This window comes from Diabrotica virgifera, chromosome 7 (genome assembly GCF_917563875.1).
Source record: "Diabrotica virgifera virgifera chromosome 7, PGI_DIABVI_V3a".
Classification (NCBI taxonomy): Eukaryota; Metazoa; Arthropoda; class Insecta; order Coleoptera; family Chrysomelidae; genus Diabrotica; species Diabrotica virgifera.
Genome location: NC_065449.1, coordinates 248,433,331 through 248,453,102, shown reverse-complemented (window position 1 = coordinate 248,453,102; position 19,772 = coordinate 248,433,331). Strand labels below are relative to the sequence as shown.

The 19,772-nt window shown below is 32.7% G+C and overlaps 2 protein-coding genes across 2 annotated transcripts; both read left to right on the top strand.

The window, feature by feature from the left end:
* The first annotated feature begins 17,049 nt into the window (after positions 1–17,049).
* On the top strand, positions 17,050–18,327 carry LOC126888394 (uncharacterized). Its single transcript, XM_050656613.1, has 2 exons — positions 17,050–17,389; positions 18,197–18,327. The coding sequence occupies exons 1-2, from the start codon at positions 17,085–17,087 to the stop codon at positions 18,276–18,278; spliced, it is 387 nt and encodes a 128-aa protein (XP_050512570.1). The 5' UTR covers positions 17,050–17,084; the 3' UTR covers positions 18,279–18,327.
* A 24-nt stretch (positions 18,328–18,351) lies between these two features.
* LOC126888393 (uncharacterized) lies at positions 18,352–19,771 on the top strand. Its single transcript, XM_050656609.1, has one exon. The coding sequence runs from the start codon at positions 18,386–18,388 to the stop codon at positions 19,433–19,435; it is 1,050 nt and encodes a 349-aa protein (XP_050512566.1). The 5' UTR covers positions 18,352–18,385; the 3' UTR covers positions 19,436–19,771.
* Position 19,772: the final 1 nt, after the last annotated feature.

Here is a 19,772-nt window from a genome sequence, read left to right as displayed (position 1 = left end):
TATTGTTGTTATTATTCTCTTCCTAAATACCTCAGGAAACGATTTATATTCAAAAGCTGAACGGGCCTTAAAGACCTAGGGCTAAAAGTACAATTAATATACATAATACAATAACATACAGTGGAGTCCGGGAATCTTTACCCGTGCGTCATCATTTAAAGCATACGAAATAAGTCGATAAAAGTCGGAAATTGAAATTTACTAAACGCAACAGCAAGTCACTTACTGTCACTTGCTGTTGCGTTTAGTAAATTTCAATTTCCGACTTATCATCGACTTATTTCGTATGCTTTAAATTATGACGCACGGGTAAAGATTCGCGGACTCAACTGTAATCATAATACTTGTATATTATAGTCCATTGAAATTTTACATTTAGGGTTGCATTTCTTAAAGGAGTCAATTTTATTTTTTTAATGTGGGGGGTTTAGTAAAAGCTTAAGTTCAAGTTTTTGGGGTTGCCACCCTTGTCCCCCAGCCGCCATCTTGGAAAAAGGGGTGCAAAGGGCTTTCGCGCTGTATCTCCTAAACTAGCAACCATACAAAAAAATTAGTTTTACATAAAATGTAGCAAATAAAATTTTCTACAATTTTGTTTTTATTACTTTTTATCGTCAAGTGACCAACAAAAAAGTTATAAATAAAAATAAGAGAAAATTGTGTAAGAAGTTTCCTTTTGGAGGTTATAACTTTTTTCCTTTCATTTTACAATAAGATATCATCATAGCGATTTTATAGAGGATTTTTCAGCGAACAATTTCCACTATAAAGTTGTTTAATTTTATTTATTTATCTAGGTTTTACAGCGCTCCAAACTTGACCAGATTCTCGAATTCTCGTAGGAATACAATAAAAACAAAACCTTGGGCTTACTTTTCTACCTATATTATATTATTTATTTATTATGATTTTAACATTTCTACGCTATTATTAAGCTATTTTTGACCCTTTTCCCGGCCACCTATGAGATAGAGTCTGGAGGCGCGTTTTTGTGTGGTATCCCCAACAGGCCTAATCCACGGACAATTTCTAGACAAAATAATATTATTTATCACTATATGTTGAAAAAGATATATCATAGTTATTATTTTTAAATTTTTTTCGATGGTCCAGGCTGCGAGTCAAGATCTGAATCAGTATCCGAGGTGAATTTTTGTGGTATAATGCAGTGGCGTGCTGGCCATATAAATGAAACGGTGCAATCACCGAGAGGCCGCGGCCTCTTGAGGCCGGTCAAATAAGTTTTTTTTCAAAAAAATTTTAGATGTAACAAAAAAATTTGTTTAATTTCCAATCGAATGATATTAACAAAACATTTCAAAAACAATTTTAATCTTTTTTAATTGTAAAATACAGTTTAAGTAAATGAATAAGACTCTATGTACATAAATGATTGCTACAGATAATATTTATTTTCATTCATACAAGTATGTTTATGGTTTTCCAATTTCAAATGGTTTTCGAACATCTAATAAATACGTAGGTACTGTGCAGAATATAAAAATGGAAACATTTTTTGAACAAGACTTTTCCACAAATGTGAGAAACATAATGATAAACTTATTCAAATTTTTAAAAGTATCGAAAAACGATTTAATCAAGTCATCCTAGAAATTTTGATACAACAAAAAATGGTACTTATACCTTTAACGACATTTAAATCATTCACTGAAGTTACGGCATTTTCTCCTACATACCCATGACTGCAATTAGAGAAGAACTTGTTGATTTTGCTGATAAATAAATTGTATTAAAAAATAGGATTTTGCAAAATACTGAAATTATAGAATATCGAGTTAATGATGAATAAGTTTAGTCTACAGAAAATGTGAAGGATGCTATTATTAATCTAAGTGATAATGAACATGAAGTAACAAATGAAAAAGTTGTTGATACCGTGAAAGCTTCACCTACGTGTGGTACTGAAAAGTGTAAAGATTATATAGCTTGCTGTTACGTTGTCTTTCATAAGCAAAACTTATATCATTGTGCTTATCCAAATTTAAATATAGTATATAAACATTTATTAACTATTTCAGTGACACAAGTATCTTGTGAAAGAAGCTATTCAACATTGAAATACATAAAAAATCGGTTAAGAAGTACTTTAATGCCAGATCACTTGGAAACATTTATGCTGATGGTTATAGAAAAAGACCCTTTGTATGAGCTTAAAAATGATGAAATAATCGACGAATTTACTCAAAAATCTACTGCTCAAAATATAATGTAAGATTATTGCGTTGTATTGAAATTTAAATATTTTTAAAGCATTTGTAAGTACTGTACTTGTATTTGTACTCTCTTGTATAATTGATTTACTAAAATTTAACTGAATATGTAATTGAAAAATTCTTAAAATTTTATTTTACTTTTATCTTAATTACAAAAAAATCATATTTATTTATTCAGGAAATTATAATTTCTGCTTACGGCAAACAATATTGTCATACATGTGATAATATTTATTATTTGTAAAATTGCTTATTTTTAAATAAAAAAACTTAGCAAATTTAAAAAAAATTCATTGAATTCAAAGTTTTATGTTTGATTTACAAATAATTTATATTTTTGTATTTCTGTTTTTTGTTTTATAAATAACGAGTAAAATATTCTTATAAATGGAAGGTAAAATGAGGATGAGAGGCCGCTTTCCTATAAATTCACCGGGCCGCCTCAAACGTTCCAGCACGCCATTGGTATAATGAGAGTTAGAGTTGGCGTTATTGTCGGTAATTCATCTACAAATTCATTTTCTTCAATAATTAATGTTGATTATGTCCACGATGTTGCTGCAACTTTCACCACCACAATAAAGGCACACTGCTGAACATTTGAGGTCTGCTTTTCGGCAACCACATATGCACTTCCAGTTTCCATTGCATTTGCTAAAGATGAATTTCGTAAGCTCAGGGGTACTGGAGGCTTGGAAGTTTGGATTGGTATTCAAAATTTTCCATGCTTTTTTCAACCCCAATTTTCTGAATCACAATTTTTACTGAGCCATGACTGAATCTGGTGATACACTCGGAGTCTGTGGAAACAGACTGCATCTTGTATTGGAGGAAGTGAGAAGAGATTAAATGCATTTTTTGTCACTGTTTGAGCGAATCGTTTGTATCTCGGAGTTTCCAGAGAATCGTCTTTATTTCCGCCAAATAAAGAGACGAAAAACGTTCGCCGACAACAGTGAGTAAAGATGGCTAGACTTTCACACTCACAAATAATTTTCCCTAGAGGTTTCTTACAAATAAAATAACCACCACTCATGATGTTGCGCTCTTACAAAAAAAAAAACAAAATGCTTATCTAATCACAAAAATATAAATTTTACCCACAAGACTCTCAATAGTATTATCTATAAAACTCAAAATACTTTTCACAATTTTTAATACGACAGCACGTGGCCAAATAGGTAGCACAACTGTAAGACTAAGTTAAGTAGAGGGGGGCCGACTGCTGTGCCACCTAGGATAAATTATAATAATAAAAGTAATAGCAGGCAGATATTCAGTCCGGTACGGAGGAAAAATGACGTAACTGCAAATTTTGTCAATCCCTGTTTATTGCGCAATTAACTTCTAAAATACTATGTAAACATGATACAAAAAGACCGAACTGTAAAAATGTGCTAAGCCACTATAGGGTAGTTGCGTCGTTACTGAACTACGCGCTATGTTAGACCTTGTTTCTGATGCATAATGACGCAACTGTAGATAGGGTTGAAAATGGGGCGATTAAATTAAGATAATGAAATTCGAACCAATATCGATGAAAATAAAAGCCATCGTTTTCAAAAAACAAACCCCTTACCGATGCTCCTGTACAATTACTCTTCATTTAATCCCTGCTTTAAATATTTAAAAATTGTTTTTCTTCTAAAAGATTCTCGAAGATTCTAGAAGATTTCTTCTAAAAAATTCTTCTAAAGAATTTTGCATTTTTCAGTTGCGTCATTCTTCTTCTGGACCGGCGAATTTGTCCTCAAACAACTTCTTAGGCCTTTTCTATATATGCTTAGGGTTCTAAGTTTTATAGTGGGGAGTGAGTTTAAAAATAGATTAATACTAGCGTAGGAATGTTAAAATCATAATAAACCAGTGGCGGCTCGTACCACTTTAAGAAGGTAGTGCCACAACTCGGGCAGCGGCCAAAATTTTTAGTGACGGATTCACGATATTGTCAAAAAAAGGTATACTGACAACAAAAACTAAAAAAATATGCGCGGATACTTTTATCTTATGTACATATCTTAAGTTTATTGATCTGAGGTGCCAAGCAATTGTCCAACATTGATCAAAACAGTTCCGTAAATTAATTAATAATAAAAACCTCTTAACCTACCACCAGCATTTACTGCTGATAGTGCTTGAAAATTGTTATTACGATTTAGTCTCTATTTACCAATTTATAAAAATAATACTATTTCATTATTCACACACATGCACAAATTTTTGTAATGTCACTTTTAAAGTTTACGATATATGAAGTTCATTCTTCTATTTTTTGGTTGCAAAGTTTTCAATGACTTTATTATTAAAATTATCAATACAATTTACAAAATGCTTTTCTGCAGATAGCATACCTAAAGCACTATGTTTTAACATCGAAAAACAGCGTTCTGCTTCAGATGTTGATATAGGAATGGTAACTAAAATACTTAAAAGTTTAATAGTTTCTTCAAATGTGCTTTTTGAACCTTCCCTCTACAATAAAACCGATAGCGAAACAGCCCCAGAGGTAGTACTTAATTCGTCTCGCTAATACAGTACCTACTTCTAATTCAGTTTTAAACCGAGTTTTGCTTAAAAATTAAAATTGTCTCCATGGTTCATTAAGAAATGATTCGGAGAACTGATGCTTATAAGCAGAAAACTTCTCCGACATAAATAAATTAGAAGCAACTAAATGTCCGGAGAAGGTAGACCTTTGAAAGATCTGGTACTTTGAATAATATGAACCTTTAAGTCGTTGTCTAATTCGGCGCTAAAATTGACCAGCTCCTTAAATATGCCTCTATTTTCTGAATTTTCTTTTTCGTCGTGACCTCTTAAAGCTAACTCGAAAGCTCCACAACACCTTATAACATTTGTAGTTTTTTTTTCTAGCGAAAAACCACCAAAAAAATTTTTAAAATACTAATCTTTATTGTCAATTAATAAATTAAACTTAAGAAATAATCAAAATATTATCAAAATACCCACGATCATGATACACCAAAAGTTTAATTATAAATACAAAAACTTTTTAACAGAAAATATACATAATAAAAGCGACAAACCAGCACGTAAAGAAACTCAAAATAAATAGACCTGGCTTCATACCCTCGTGCCTGGCACAGAGATTCTAATGTTAAGGTATACTAATAGTCCAATATAGCCCTTTCTCTGTCACTTACATATAATGCTCGTAAAATCTTTCTCTCTTTACTCGTGCCAGTACTGACTTCGGCGCGAAGGAGATTCTCCTGTCGAATACTCTCCGCTGTCGGCAGGGATGGTATTGCGCCCATAGTTGCCATATTTTATATAATTTATGAAGATCAAAAGAAATACACACAAAAAAATTAATAGGAATTAAAAAGTTTTGAAGATAAAAAATATGTTTATGGATAGTTAGCAAGGTAGTGCCATGGCTCTATGGCACTACCTCACGGGCCGCCACTGTAATAAACTGTATGAATAGAAATATATTAAGATAAAAAAGTAAGCCTAACGTTTTGTTTTTATTGTATCTCAATGAGCATTCGAGAATCTGCTCAAGTTTGGAGTGCTGTAAAACCTAGATAAATAAATATAATTAAACACCTTTATAGTGTAAATTGTTCGCTGAAAAACCCTCTACAAAATTGATATAATGTTATTTTATTGTAAAATAAACTGAAAAAAAGTTATAACCTCCAAAAGGAAACTTGTTAAAAAATTTTTACTTATTTTTGTTTATATCTTTTTTGTTGGTTACTTGACGATAAAAAGTAATAAAAACAAAATTGTAGAAAATTTAATTTGCCACATTTTATGTTTATTAGATTTTTCGTGGGGTTGGTAGTTTACGAGATATAGCACGAAACCCCTTTGCACCCCTTTTCGAAGATGGCGGCCGTGGGACAAGGGTGGCGACCCCAAAAACTTAAACTTAAGCTTCTACTGATCCCCTACACAGTAAAAAAATAAAATTGACTCCTCTAACAAATGCAAGGTACAGCCTAAAAAATGTAACATTTCAATGGAGTAATATTGCAACATTTGTATCATGTGGGGTAGCTTCTCATCCAATCATGCTCCTTGCATAATAAATTGACTTACTATTCTCCTCCATTCATCCTTGTTTGTTGCTCTTTCTTCCCAAAAATAGTTCCCTCATTTCTGAGATCTTCCTGTACACTGTCAAACCATCTTTGTCTGGGTCTTCTCTCCTTTTTTTCGTAATTGAGCCCCGTTTTAGGATCATCTTTGGCATCCTTTTCCTTTCCATTCTCATCCCGTTTTCCATCCATCTCACTATTGGGACCGTGCAAGTTCGGCAAAGCGACCCCTATTTCTACGCTCTATACTAAAATTCGCACTTTTAATTATATTGGCCAATTATATTAGTCCTGGTTACTGGATAATTGTCAAGGCCATAGTCCAAAAAAATAATAAGAAAAAATAAGATTCAGGTTATGTTATGAAAACGTCAACAATTGTATGTAGTAAATAAAATTAGTTATTAAAATGCAGTACTGCAAGCAAAATAAAATTAATTAAATTTACCTTTATATAATAATTGCATATCATATCAATATTGTGGAGCAATATATAATTTTTCTGCTTCATTGACAGAAGGTATGAAATATACGTCAATTTGACAATTTCAAATGACAATATGAATTATTTAAGATCGTTGCAATATTTCTCCGCGACTCGCGCAGGGTCGTTTCTCGTTTCCCCTTCCAAGTACTTGCACACCGCGAATAGGTGACTGTATGTTCGTTATAAAGTTCCTCTAGCTCCCTGTTTGTTCGTCGCACACCCAACCTTTTACCGTGTTTTTGCTTTCATATACAGGGTGTTTCTAAATTCATGCGACAAACTTCAGGAGGTGATTGCTCGTATGAAATTAATATGGGTTCTTCCTATAACAAAATTTCCTCAGCCCAACCCTTAAGGGTGATATCACCCATAAAACGTGGTAACTAAATTGAGTTTTTATTTTTTTTTTAAATTTCAGTAAAGCTAGAAACTTAAAATTCTGTAATTTTCGTGCACTCGCAAAGGACTAACCACGTGTATTTTTTCAATATTCCTGTTACATTATACGGGGGTGAAATTAGCAACCCTTACTTTATTTCATATCAAAACTTTTTTTTCGAGACGAAGTTGTATGAAATAAAATTTAACTTAAAATCCTTGTTTTATTTAAAACTTTTTTTTATTCTTAAATTTTTTTCCCAAAACCAATAGCTGCAGAGAAAAAAAAATAAACATCATAATAGCTGCAGAGAAAAAAAAATAAACATCATAATTTATAATTTTTTTAATAAATTGAGTGGAAAACAGTAAAGATGTAAAATGTAATACGATTCATAATAAATGCTGGAAATGACCACCTCTAGCCAAAATACATGAACGTAGCCTACGTGTCATGGATTGCCGTACACGTTCAAAGATTTGAGGTGTATTTCTTATGGTGTCACACGCTATTTGAATGCGATTCTTCAAATCGTTGATATCAACTATGGGTGTCGTGTAGACTAATGATTTAAGGTAACCCCAAAAACAGAAATCACAAGGATTTAACTCTGGAGATCGAGGAGGCCAATGTTGGGGCCCTCCTCGGCCAATCCAACGGTTGGGATATGTTACATCTAAATGTTGCCTAGCAGTCCGACAGAAGTGTACTGGAGCACCATCGTGCATGAACCACATGTTTTGTCTGATATTCAGTGCGATGTCCTCAAGTAGTTCAGGGAGATCATTTTGTAGAAAACTGGTGTAAGAAATTCCATTTAATGGCTGAGCCAGAAAATGTGGCCCAATTAAGTTATCCCCTACTATACCAATCCATACGTTCTCTGAAAAAACATTTTGAAAATGGTGCTCTATAATCTCATGGGGATTCTCGTCTGCCCATACGTGATTATTGTGAAAATTTATGATAGCTACTCTTGAAAAATGTGCCTCGTCCGTAAACAATACATTATTTAAAAATTGAGGATTTTGTCGCATTTCGTGTGTTAACCATTCACAAAATCTAGCTCGTTGAGGAAAATCTCTAGGTAAAAGAGCTTGAACCCGTTGGATGTGGTAAGGATATAACTGCTGCTCTTTTAAAACTCGCCACACAGATGAATGGCTGATATTTAAGGTGTTGGCAGTTATTCTAGTGCTTGTTTCCGGGTGTACATCAATTTCATCTAAAATTGCTTGTTCTACCATTACATTTCTAACTGTCCGGAAACGACCAGTACTGTTTGAATTTCTTTTTAACATTTCCAGTTTCGGATAAGCGGTTGTGAATACGTGCAAATACGGAATGATAAGGCGTTATTCGTTGCGGATATTTTTCAGCATAAAGACGTCTAGCTTGTCGACAATTACCATTTGCCATACCATACACAAAATGCATGTCGGCCATTTCAGCGTTTGTATACATGTTATAAAATAAACAATACACAGATGATGCAAAAATAACAACCTACAAACTTACAAGTAAACTTCGATTGGTAACTACCAACAACAGTGTTTGACATCAGTCTACTAAAATTTGAATAAACATTAAGTAAACACGGTAAATGTCGAAGTGACAGCAGCCTACTATTCTGAAACCTTGTAATTAAAAACATTAAGGTAGAGGTGGTCATTTCCAGCATTTATTAATTCGTATCACATTTTACATCTTTACTGTTTTCCACTCAATTTATTAAAAAATATATAAATTATGATTTATGAAAAAAATTTAAGAATAAAAAAAGTTTTAAATAAAACAAGGATTTTAAGTTAAATTTTATTTCATACAACTTCGTCTCGAAAAAAAAGTTTTGATATGAAATAAAGTAAGGGTTGCTAATTTCACCCCCGTATAATGTAACAGGTATATTGAAAAAATACACGTGGTTAGTCCTTTGCGAGTGCACGAAAATTACAGAATTTCAAGTTTCTAGCTTTACTGAAATTTAAAAAAAAAAATAAAAACTCAATTTTAGTTACCACATTTTATGGGTGATATCACCCTTAAGGGTTGGGCTGAGGAAATTTTGTTATAGGAAGAACCCATATTAATTTCATACGAGCAATCACCTCCTGAAGTTTGTCGCATGAATTTAGAAACACCCTGTATATAGGGTGAGGCAGATAACTGGCCTATTAGAAATATCTCGAGAACTAAAGGCAACAGAATCATGAAAATTGGAATAAAGGGATTTTGAAGGATGATCTATTAAATGAAAATATTTTCATCTCTTTACAACTTCCGGTTATACCGGAAGTTGCTTATAACTTCGTTTTTTAAATGGGACACCCTGTATATTTTTACATTTTTGGATTCTCTTCGATGTCTTCTTTCTTAAAATATAAGGTTTTGTAATATTATACAGGGTATTTTAAAAGATAATTACGTTTTTTTAATAATTTCGTAGCAACATTCACACCCTGTAGAATTGTAGTAGTTTGACATCTAAAACTCTACTTACGTTCAAATGATTTTTAATATACTCTACTATTGTTAAGAATCATTAGTATAGCTAAATTTTTAATTTTAGTATACAGGGTTGGTCGAAACTCGGAATGAGTATTTTCTGAGTTTTCTTAAATGGAACACCCTGTATTTTTGTATTGTAGTGAAATGATATTTTATAGTACTTTTTTATTTTTTAAGCATTCCCTATACCTAACTGCTTTAATTTGTGCTTAATTGTTAATCGCACCAACAACGTAAGTAGTTTTAAATGTCAAACTACTACAATTCTACAGGGTGTTAATTTTGCTACGAAATTAATAAAAAAACGTAATTATCTTTTAAAATACCCTGTATAATACTACAAAACCTCATATTTTAAGGAAGAAAACATCGAAGAGAATCCAAAAATGTAAAAATATACAGGGTGTCCCATTTAAAAAAAACGAAGTTATAAGCAACTTCCGGTTTAACCGGAAGTTGCAAAGAGATCAAAATATTTTCATTTAATAGATCATCCTTCAAAACCCCTTTATTCCAATGTTCATGATTCTGTTGCCTTTAGTTCTCGAGATATTTCTAATAGGCCCTTTATTTGCCTCACCTTGTATAGCTCTGAGCATTTTCCTTTTCCATCTTTCCAATTTCTCCTTATTTGCTGTTTTCATTGTCCATACTTTGCTACCATACGTCACTATGGGCCTTATTGCCGTTTTATATATTCTTAGCTTTGTTTTTCTTGATACGTATTTGGATTTCATCAGTTGTCTGAGGCTTTCCATCTTTTATTTCCCTTTTCCAATCTGGCATTCAGTTCTCACTCTTCCTGGCCTTTCCCGTCTATAATAACCTCCAGATACGTCAAATGGACCACTTTCTAGAAATTATATTCTCTTGATTCATTACATAGATATGAAAGTAAAATGTCCCTCTTCTGTTTGCTCTGTATTTCCGACTATCATGTACTTTGACTTTTCCTGGTTTATTTCTAGGTCAAAATTTTGACTCCTTTTCTAATCATTTTATAACATTTCTTAATTCTTTTGTTTTCGTTAGAATACTCAGATCATCAGCGAAACCAGACATTGATGTTCATTGTTGAAGATGGATCCGGTGATTTTAACTCGGCTATTTTTGATTATTGTTTCCAATACTAACCTAAAAACATCCGTGGATAACGGATCTCCTTGTCTAAGACCTCTGTTTACTTCAAATTCATCCGATAAGAATCCTCTCCATACTACATGTTTTCGTGTGTTATTCAAAGTCATTCTTACTAACCAAATCAGTTTTGCGGGTATACCCAAGGAATTCAGTGCTTCAATGTTCACCTAGTTTATGTTCAGCAAATCTGAGTCTCTCTCTTAGCATCCTGGGTAATACCTTGTAGCAAGTATCCAACAGAGCAAAAAAGAGAGGAAGATCAAGAAGGAAATGGAGAGACGCAGTAATGTAAGATATCAGTGAGTTGGGAATTGGAGATTGGAAGCTGACAGCTAAGAACAGAAAACGACGGAAATTATCCATCCAGCGATAGGCCTGTTAACGCTATACCTAAATACTACATGTGTCTATATTCGTTGACTCGAATCTTACTACACTTACTATATTGACAACCAGACAACCAGTATTACTTCGACACTGACAGCTAATATTTTATTTGACAATCGTAATTTTGTAATCAAACATGTCATATTTTTCCATTTTTCCAAATCTATGATGATAAAATAGAAAAAAAATGTCGTTGACTTTATGGAACCTTTTCGAAACTTCTTTATTGTGTTTGAATGCCTTCACAATCGTCAACGAAGGACGATATTTTTCCAATGAATGTAAGTAATAAGTAAAAAACCACACTTCATGAAGACATGCTCGATATATTTCTTAATTAAGTGTCCTAATTCATTCATTCAACAATCTCTAGGAATTATTGCTAACCTCATGGCGTCCAAAATCCTATTCTTGGGTGAGATGGATTATTCCTGTGTCATTTATAGCTTGCTGTGTTTCTTTGCTGATGTCGCGACTCTTTCCGTTTTTTCCTGACCATGCACTGAACTTTCGAATCTTTGACATTCATTGTTCTTATATCTTTTTCTACATCATCCATACATCTTCTTCTAGGTATTCCTCTGCACCTGTGCCAAAGTGGTGTCCAGTTAATTACCCTTCTCAGCAAATCTGAGCGTGGGCGTCTTTGTATATTCCTATCCATTCTAACCGAAGATATTTTATGTATCTGACTAAGTATATTCTTTCCTTTTTATTCTTTCTTCAAGTGCGTCATGTGTTATGTGTTCAAGTGCGTCACCAAAAGGAATTACCCTAATTATCCATATTACAGATTCATTATCCATATTCATTACAGATAATAGTAATGCACAGAGAAGGTCACAAATCAGTTTCCAAGAAGACGATTTAAGAACGAAAATATTCAACATTGTTGATTCGTTATCATCAATATCAAAATGTAAGTACAACATTTATGAGGGTTGTTTTAATAACTTTAATGCCTGGTTGCACCAACAGATCTTAAGCTTAAGACGTGCCTTAAGCTCAGCTTATCGAAACATACGAGTTGCACCATTGAGTCTTAGATCAATTTTCAACTTGCCACGTGGATTGTATCTTAAACTTCGTCTCAGTTACGATGTGCTTACATAAGAATCGAAGATTATGGTTCAACGTAAGTGAAACTTAATGCGGCTCTATCTATAAGCTGAGCTGGGCTAAGCTGGAGTTTAAGATTTGTTGGTGCAACCAGGATAATGCCTCACTCTTTAGCCCCACTCTCAGTGTGGGGCTAAAGAGCTCGTTTTTTTTTCAGTTAACTGATGGCACTTATATTTCAGATCCAATTCTCTTTCTTGACATCATCACCATAATATTGAAACTAATTCTCGGATCTTGAAGACGATATTATTGTAGGAAATAATTTTGAATGATCATTTTATTGCATATAAAATAATAAATTTAATAAATGCCTAATACTATACTTTTTTGTTGTCCATTGTACTTATATATTTTTATCCTTAATATGTGGTGCGATAGGGGAAAACTCTTGTCAATCTGTCAGTGTCTCTGTAATAAAACAGCAGGATCTAGGGTTGGTGATACTCAAATTAAGTCAAATAAATGAGAAAAATAGGATTTTGGAAAAACACTACCCCCAAAATCTTTAATGGAAAGGGGGTTGAGTGATACCTCATTTTAGAGGTCATTCAATTACCTTTTCAAAAATACCACACACCTTATATTTCTTTTCAGTACTTTTGGAAAAATCTTGGACTCAATACTCTAAAAAAAATTTGGAGTTCTGAACTTTATACTTAATATCTTTACGGTTTTACTTGATTTTTCCAAAAATACTCCAAAAAAATACTCTAAGTACTCCAATACCAAAAAGAATTTCAATTTGGAGTTTAATACTCCAAAAAAAAGTTTTGGAGTTCTGAACTCGATACTTAATATCTGTATGGTTTCACTTGATTTTTCCAAAAGTACTGAAAATAAATATAACGTATATGGGACCGTTCAAGTATTACGTAACGTAGGTTGGGGGGGGGGTCGAAAATCTTCAAAAATTGCGTTACGTAATAGTTAAACGCCCATTACAGTGCGTTACGTAGGGGGGAGGGGGGCCAGAATCTTCAAAAATCGCGTTACGTAATACTTGAACGCTCCCTATGGTATTTTTGAAAAGGTAATCGAACGATCTTTAAAATGAGGTATCACTAAACCCTCCTTTCCATTAAAGATTTTGGGGGTTACGTCCGCCCCCGTTAGAGGGTTTATGTAATTTAGTCGAAAAGTGGTCTATAAAATGTCCCCCTCACAAATAAATTTGACGTGAATTGTATATTTTTAGATTTTCTATGGGGACCAAATTATAGGTGGTGGCAACTTTTCAAATTGACACCTTTCTTATTCTTCTTAGCCTTCTATCGTCCACGTTTGGACATAGGCCTCTCCCAACTCCTTCCATCGGTCTCTATCCTGAGCAACATATTTCCAATTCGTTCCGGCTACTCTTTTAATATCATCAACCCATCTCATATGTGGTCTTCCTCTCGGTCGTTTACTTTGGTAAGGTCTCCAATGTTGTATCGTGGCATTCCAACGTTGGTCTTTTTGTCTAACAGTGTGGCCTGCAAAGCTCCATTTAAGTTTGGCAACTTTTGTTATGTCCTCGACTTTTGTTTTTGATCTTACCCAGTCGTTCCTCTTTTTATCTGACAGTCGTATACCTAACATTGCTCTTTCCATAGCTCTTTCTGTTGTGGCTAGTTTATTCATATTTGCCTTGGTTAGGGTCCAGGTTTGACACCCATATGTCATGATAGGAAGGATGCACTGATTGAACACTTTGGTCCTCAAATATTGAGGTATTTTGCGGTTCGTAAGTATCCAACCAAGTTTTCCAAATCCTGCCCATGCTAGTCTTGCTCTCCTATTAATTTCCGCACTTTGGTTTTCTTTGTCAAGTTTCAGGATTTGGCCTAGGTAGATATATTCCTGGACTTTTTCTATCTCACTGCCATTTATAGTTATGCGTCTGGGGTCATCTGTGTTTGTCATTATTTTTGTTTTCTTCATGTTCATTTTTAGGCCGACGTATTGGGAGCTGCCTGCGAGTTCCTCTATCATAATTTGCAGTTCCTCGAATGAGCTCGCTATAATCACAATGTCGTCAGCGAATCTGAGGTGATTTAGCTTCTTGCCATTAACGTTAGTGCCATAGGTTGACCAATTTGTCGTTTTGAAGACGTCTTCTAGTGCTAGGTTGAAAAGCTTTGGCGATATTACGTCTCCTTGTCTCACGCCTCTCTTAATAGGGATGGGATTTGTATTTTCGTCTAGTTGTACTATCATAGTTGCATTTTCATATAAATATATTATGTATTAGTTGTCTATATCTCGAATCTATTCTACAATTATTAATAGCTTGTTCTATGGCCCACATCTCGATACTATCAAACGCCTTTTCATAGTCTACGAAGGCAAGAAATACGGGTAGTTGGTATTCATTTGCCTTCTCTATCAATGTTCTCATTGTCAGCAGATGGTCTGATGTACTATATCCTTTGCGGAAGCCAGCCTGTTCCACTGGTTGGTAATTGTCCATTTTATAGGTCAACCGGTTGTTAATAATTCTCATGAATAGTTTGTATACTTGACTGAGCAACGATATCGGTCTATAATTCTGTAGGTCACATTTGTCCCCTTTTTTGTGTAAAAGTATTACTAGACTTTCGTTCCAGTCTTTAGGGATCTTGCTATTATGGAGACATTTATTAAATAGCTCTGTTAGTATAGGGATTGTTACTGTTTTGCTTGTTTTCAAGAGCTCGGCAATTATACCGTCCTGTCCTGGAGCTTTATTATTTTTTAGTTCTTTTAAAGCTCTTTCTATTTCGAATCCCTTTATATTTGGTAGTACTTCTGATCCCACGTTTTTTATTTTTCTTTTGACGTTCTCCTTTGTTGATTCATTAGGCTGGCTTTGCGAGCTGTACAAGCTTTTGTAGAAGTCTTCGACTATTTTTGTTATTTTATATTTGTCCTTCTCTTCCTTACTATTGGCGTCTTTAATTTTAATGATTTTTTGAACACCCAGTGCGGGTCTTAGAGATTTTAAGCCTCTGTTGTTTTCAATGACTTGCTCTATTAAGTTCTCGTTCCATTTTTGTAAGTCGCGTTTTAGTTCTTTTCTAATTGTTTTCAGGGCCGGCGATAAAGGGCCTGCAAGGGATGCACTGCAGGCGGGCGCCCCTGTTTGGGGGGCGCCAAAATGACCTTTTTTCTGTCGGTGCTATACAAAATACCAATTTTTAAACGACACCGAAGGGCGCCTATGCACTCGCGTCTAGAAATTATAAAATATTTTGGCTCCTTGGCTTCCACAAGGTCAAAGTTGTGACAGTTCTATGAGAATGTAAAATAAAATGCCGCGAAATTCAAATATGTTTAATAAGGTTATGTTTCAACTGTTGACATTATTTGAAATATTGATGTAATATTTGTGCTGATTAAATTTGTATGTCTTATTAGTAAATAATATTTATGCTGAATTAATGTTACAAGACATTCATAATATAAATTGCTGTCAGAGTAATCTAGTAGATGTTCTTAAACTATATAAGGCCTACAATATTTTGAGATTATTATTTACTATAAATCTACATATTATTTTAAAACTATTTCGGCTAAAATAGGAATATATAATGGAACATATATGCACGGAGTGTACGCTCACATTCTCAAAACATTCTAATTTAAGAAGTCACCTGAAAACATTTCATCCTGGTAAGTTGTTTTTGATTAATAACAATCCACTGGATATCTATGCAATCTACAAACTTGATGACTTCTCGTTGTTATATCTACAATTTGATGATTCCTAATTCTTGTAATTTTAGATAAACTGGACATAATTGCACCCAACAAAACATTTAAATCTATTGTACTTTGTAACAAATGTCCCAAAAGGTTCTCTAAATATTCCAATTTAAAAAGGCATGTCACTAAGTTTCATCCAGGTGAGGACAAAACTTCTATTTAGTGCTTTTTGGCTATTATTGTATACAGGAATCAATAGCGAACATATTTTATTTTATTTCAGAAAATATCAACGAGCTGACTTCATCTAAGATTTGCCCATATCAATGCAGTGAATGCCAGAAAAAGTTTTCACATTTACAAAATCTTAGAAAACATAAAAAAATTCATGCAAAAGACAGTGATATTGGAAAAAAGCAACAAAACTTCAAGTGCAGTTTGTGTAACTACGAAAATTCTATAAAATCCAATTTAATTCTTCATTTCGAAGAATATCATGCCATTAAAATAGAGCAACAAGATCTTCACTTTTGAACTGACATGGAAAAGAAAGAATTTTCTTCATATGTCACATACAGTCATCCATATACGACTGCAGAGGGCATTAAGAAACAGAGTTATATTTGCCATCGTTCAGGTTTTTATGTGAAAAAGGGTAAGGATATGCGATATTTAAAAACCAAAGGAAGCAGAAAAATTAATGGAAATATGTCCTTCTCGATTGAAAGTTTGTATTTTACCAGAAAATGGCAATGTTAAAATTAATTTTATACAAACTCACATTGGTCATGACAATGACTTGGGTCATTTGAATATTACTAAAAATGGAAAAATAGAAATAGCTAGTAAAATTGCTTCGAAAATTCCTCTTGTTTCCATATTAGATGAGATTAGAGATTCTGTAACTAATCTGTAAATCACAAACTTTTAATTTAAATTCTGATGGAATTTGCCATAAAAATGAAGTTATAAGTATTGAATCCTGGATTGAAGAAGCCAAGAATAGTGGAATAATTTTATATTACAAGCCACAAGGGGCTCTATGTAATGATTTTCCTTGTTTAAAAAATGAAGATTTTCTTTTAATTGTTATGCATCCTGGTCAACTGGAAGTGTTAGACAAATACTCAGAAGATGTAATTTGTATCGACGGAACACATGGACTTAATGCTCATGATTTTGAACTTACTACATTGTTAATATTGGATGATATGAGGGAGGGATTTCCTTGTTGTTTTATGATTGGAAATCGGTCTGATGAGGAAATAATGACTATTTTTTTCATGAAGATAAAAGAAAATTTAGGAAGAGTAATCAAACCCATGGTTTTCATGTCAGACATGGCCCAATATTACTATAATGCATGGCTCCAAATTATGACTCCAGCTAAATTCAGGTAGAAAACTATGCAATATATTCTTATTTTTAAACGCTTTTATTTAGTTCAATAGTTTTCGTCAAATCTTTAGACGTTAATTTGACTGCCTTTTCTCCAATGCAAATGAATGAAAATTTGCAGACATATGCATTTGCGGGAACAATACACGAATAGTCAATAAAAAAATTCTTTTGTTTATTAATTGTTTAAATAAAAAAAAACGATTTTAATGGAAAATATGTACTTAAATTCTCTTGTTTTTTACGATGTAAAAACTTCAAACTTTTACGGATTGTAGCTAATGATATGAACCATACATAATTTCACTTTTTGCGTTAATTGTTTACGTTATGCTTCATAAATAAACAACAAAGTTTCAAATTTTTTGCCCATTCCAACTACTTTTCATGTTAGTAGATACATCATATGTTTTATACATATTTTAATAAACATGACGATATATTTTAATGTTTGAAAAGTGTAAGACTAAAAAGTACAAAATAAAAAAATATGAAAAAAAAATTTTTAAGAAACGCTTTTCTTTAGTTACGAGTGACTAAAATTAAATATATAAAAAAATCAACGAAAAAGCAAAAAATAAAAATGAAAAAATCTAACACATTCGTTAAATAAAAGCGTGGGGCGAAAACCATTTATTCGATGAAGACGCGCCACGCTTTTTTTTTGACGAATGTGTTAGATTTTTTCAATTTTTTTTTATGTTGATTTTTTATAATATTTTTAATTTCAGTCACTCGTTATTAAAGAAAAGCGTTTCTTAAAAACATTTTTTATTAAATCTATATTATGGATATTAAATTTTAGGCTATTTTGTTCCTGGCACGTAGATAAAGCGTGGCGGAAAAATCTAAATAAAATTGATGGTCAAGAGCAAAAGGTAACTTAAATATTTAATTTTTTTGCCCACTCATCATATCATTCGTCTTTTAGGTTATCGTATACAAACAGCTACATACCTTATTACAAGAGACCGATGTTACTTCATTTAGGGATATGATACAAAATTTTCAAATTTCTCTTCTATCTTCTGGTAATACCCAAGAATTTGGTCAATATTTTCAAAAATGTTATCTGCACAATATGGAATCCTGGGCGTACTGTTATCGCTTGCATGCAGGAATAAATACAAATATGAGCATAGAACGAATGCATCAAACGATTAAATATTTGTATTTAAATGGAAGACAAGTACGAAGGCTGGATAAAACTATCAATATCTTGATTAAATTAATTAAAGACAAATTGTTTGAACGGCTTATTACGTTGAATAAAGGTAAAATATCCAGCAAATTACGAGAGTTACGGAAAAGGCACAAAACAAGTCTTAATTTAGATATGGACACCATTGTCATGTCTGAAATGGGCTGGGAGATACCATCAAGTTCAACCAATGATATCTATTTAGTTCAGAAAAACAAACCCAGTTGTGACTGCCAATTAGTCTGTGATTTGTGCCAATCCTGTCTACATTCATATTCCTGTACATGCTTGGATAACAGTATAAGATGGAATATGTGCAAACACATACATCTTGTGTGTCAATTTATGAAAGGCCATCAAATTCAAGATACTAATGCAGATGAAGAACATATAATAAATACAGATGAGGTAAAAATTAAACAAGCTACAGAGCAAGCTAAATTTGTGGAATTTGTGAGTAAGTCTTGTAATATCAATCAAGAAAAAACGTCCAAACAACTGGAAGTTGAAAAACAGAAATTGATAGAAATACAAACCCAAATAATTCAAAATATAACAACTTTTGAACAACTTGAGGCATTTAAAAGTATTACAGCACCCTTGGTGCCTACATTAAGGACATTAGCAGAACATTCTGGAAATGAACTTAATATTGTGGCACTATCTCATGGCACACAAAACATTCCACACAATAAAAAAGTAGTTGCTCAAAAACGTTTATTTTCCACCAAGAAAAAAACTACAAAGTCAAAAAAAAAGCTGTTATCAAAACCTGATGCTGAAGAAACAAATTTGATAGCAAATCAATTAATGCTACAAGTAAATAATGTGCTCTTTAATTAGAATAAAATCTTTATTTGTATACATTATTAATTTGTTTGATTTTCTCACCTATTCTAATTCATATTGAAAATATTGTAGGCATTAATACTTTAATAACATTTCCTAACGTACCTACTCTGAAAGCAATTTATGATATTATGTCTGTCTTGTAACATTAATTCGTAATTTCATCAGCACCAATAATATTTATTAATACATAATATAATAATTTCAAATTCAAATAAAAATAAAACATAACCTTATAATATTATTGTTTGCATTTTTATTTGACATTTCAATCGAATGACCTTGAGAAAGCCAAGGAGCATAAATATTTTATAATTTCTAGACGCGAGTC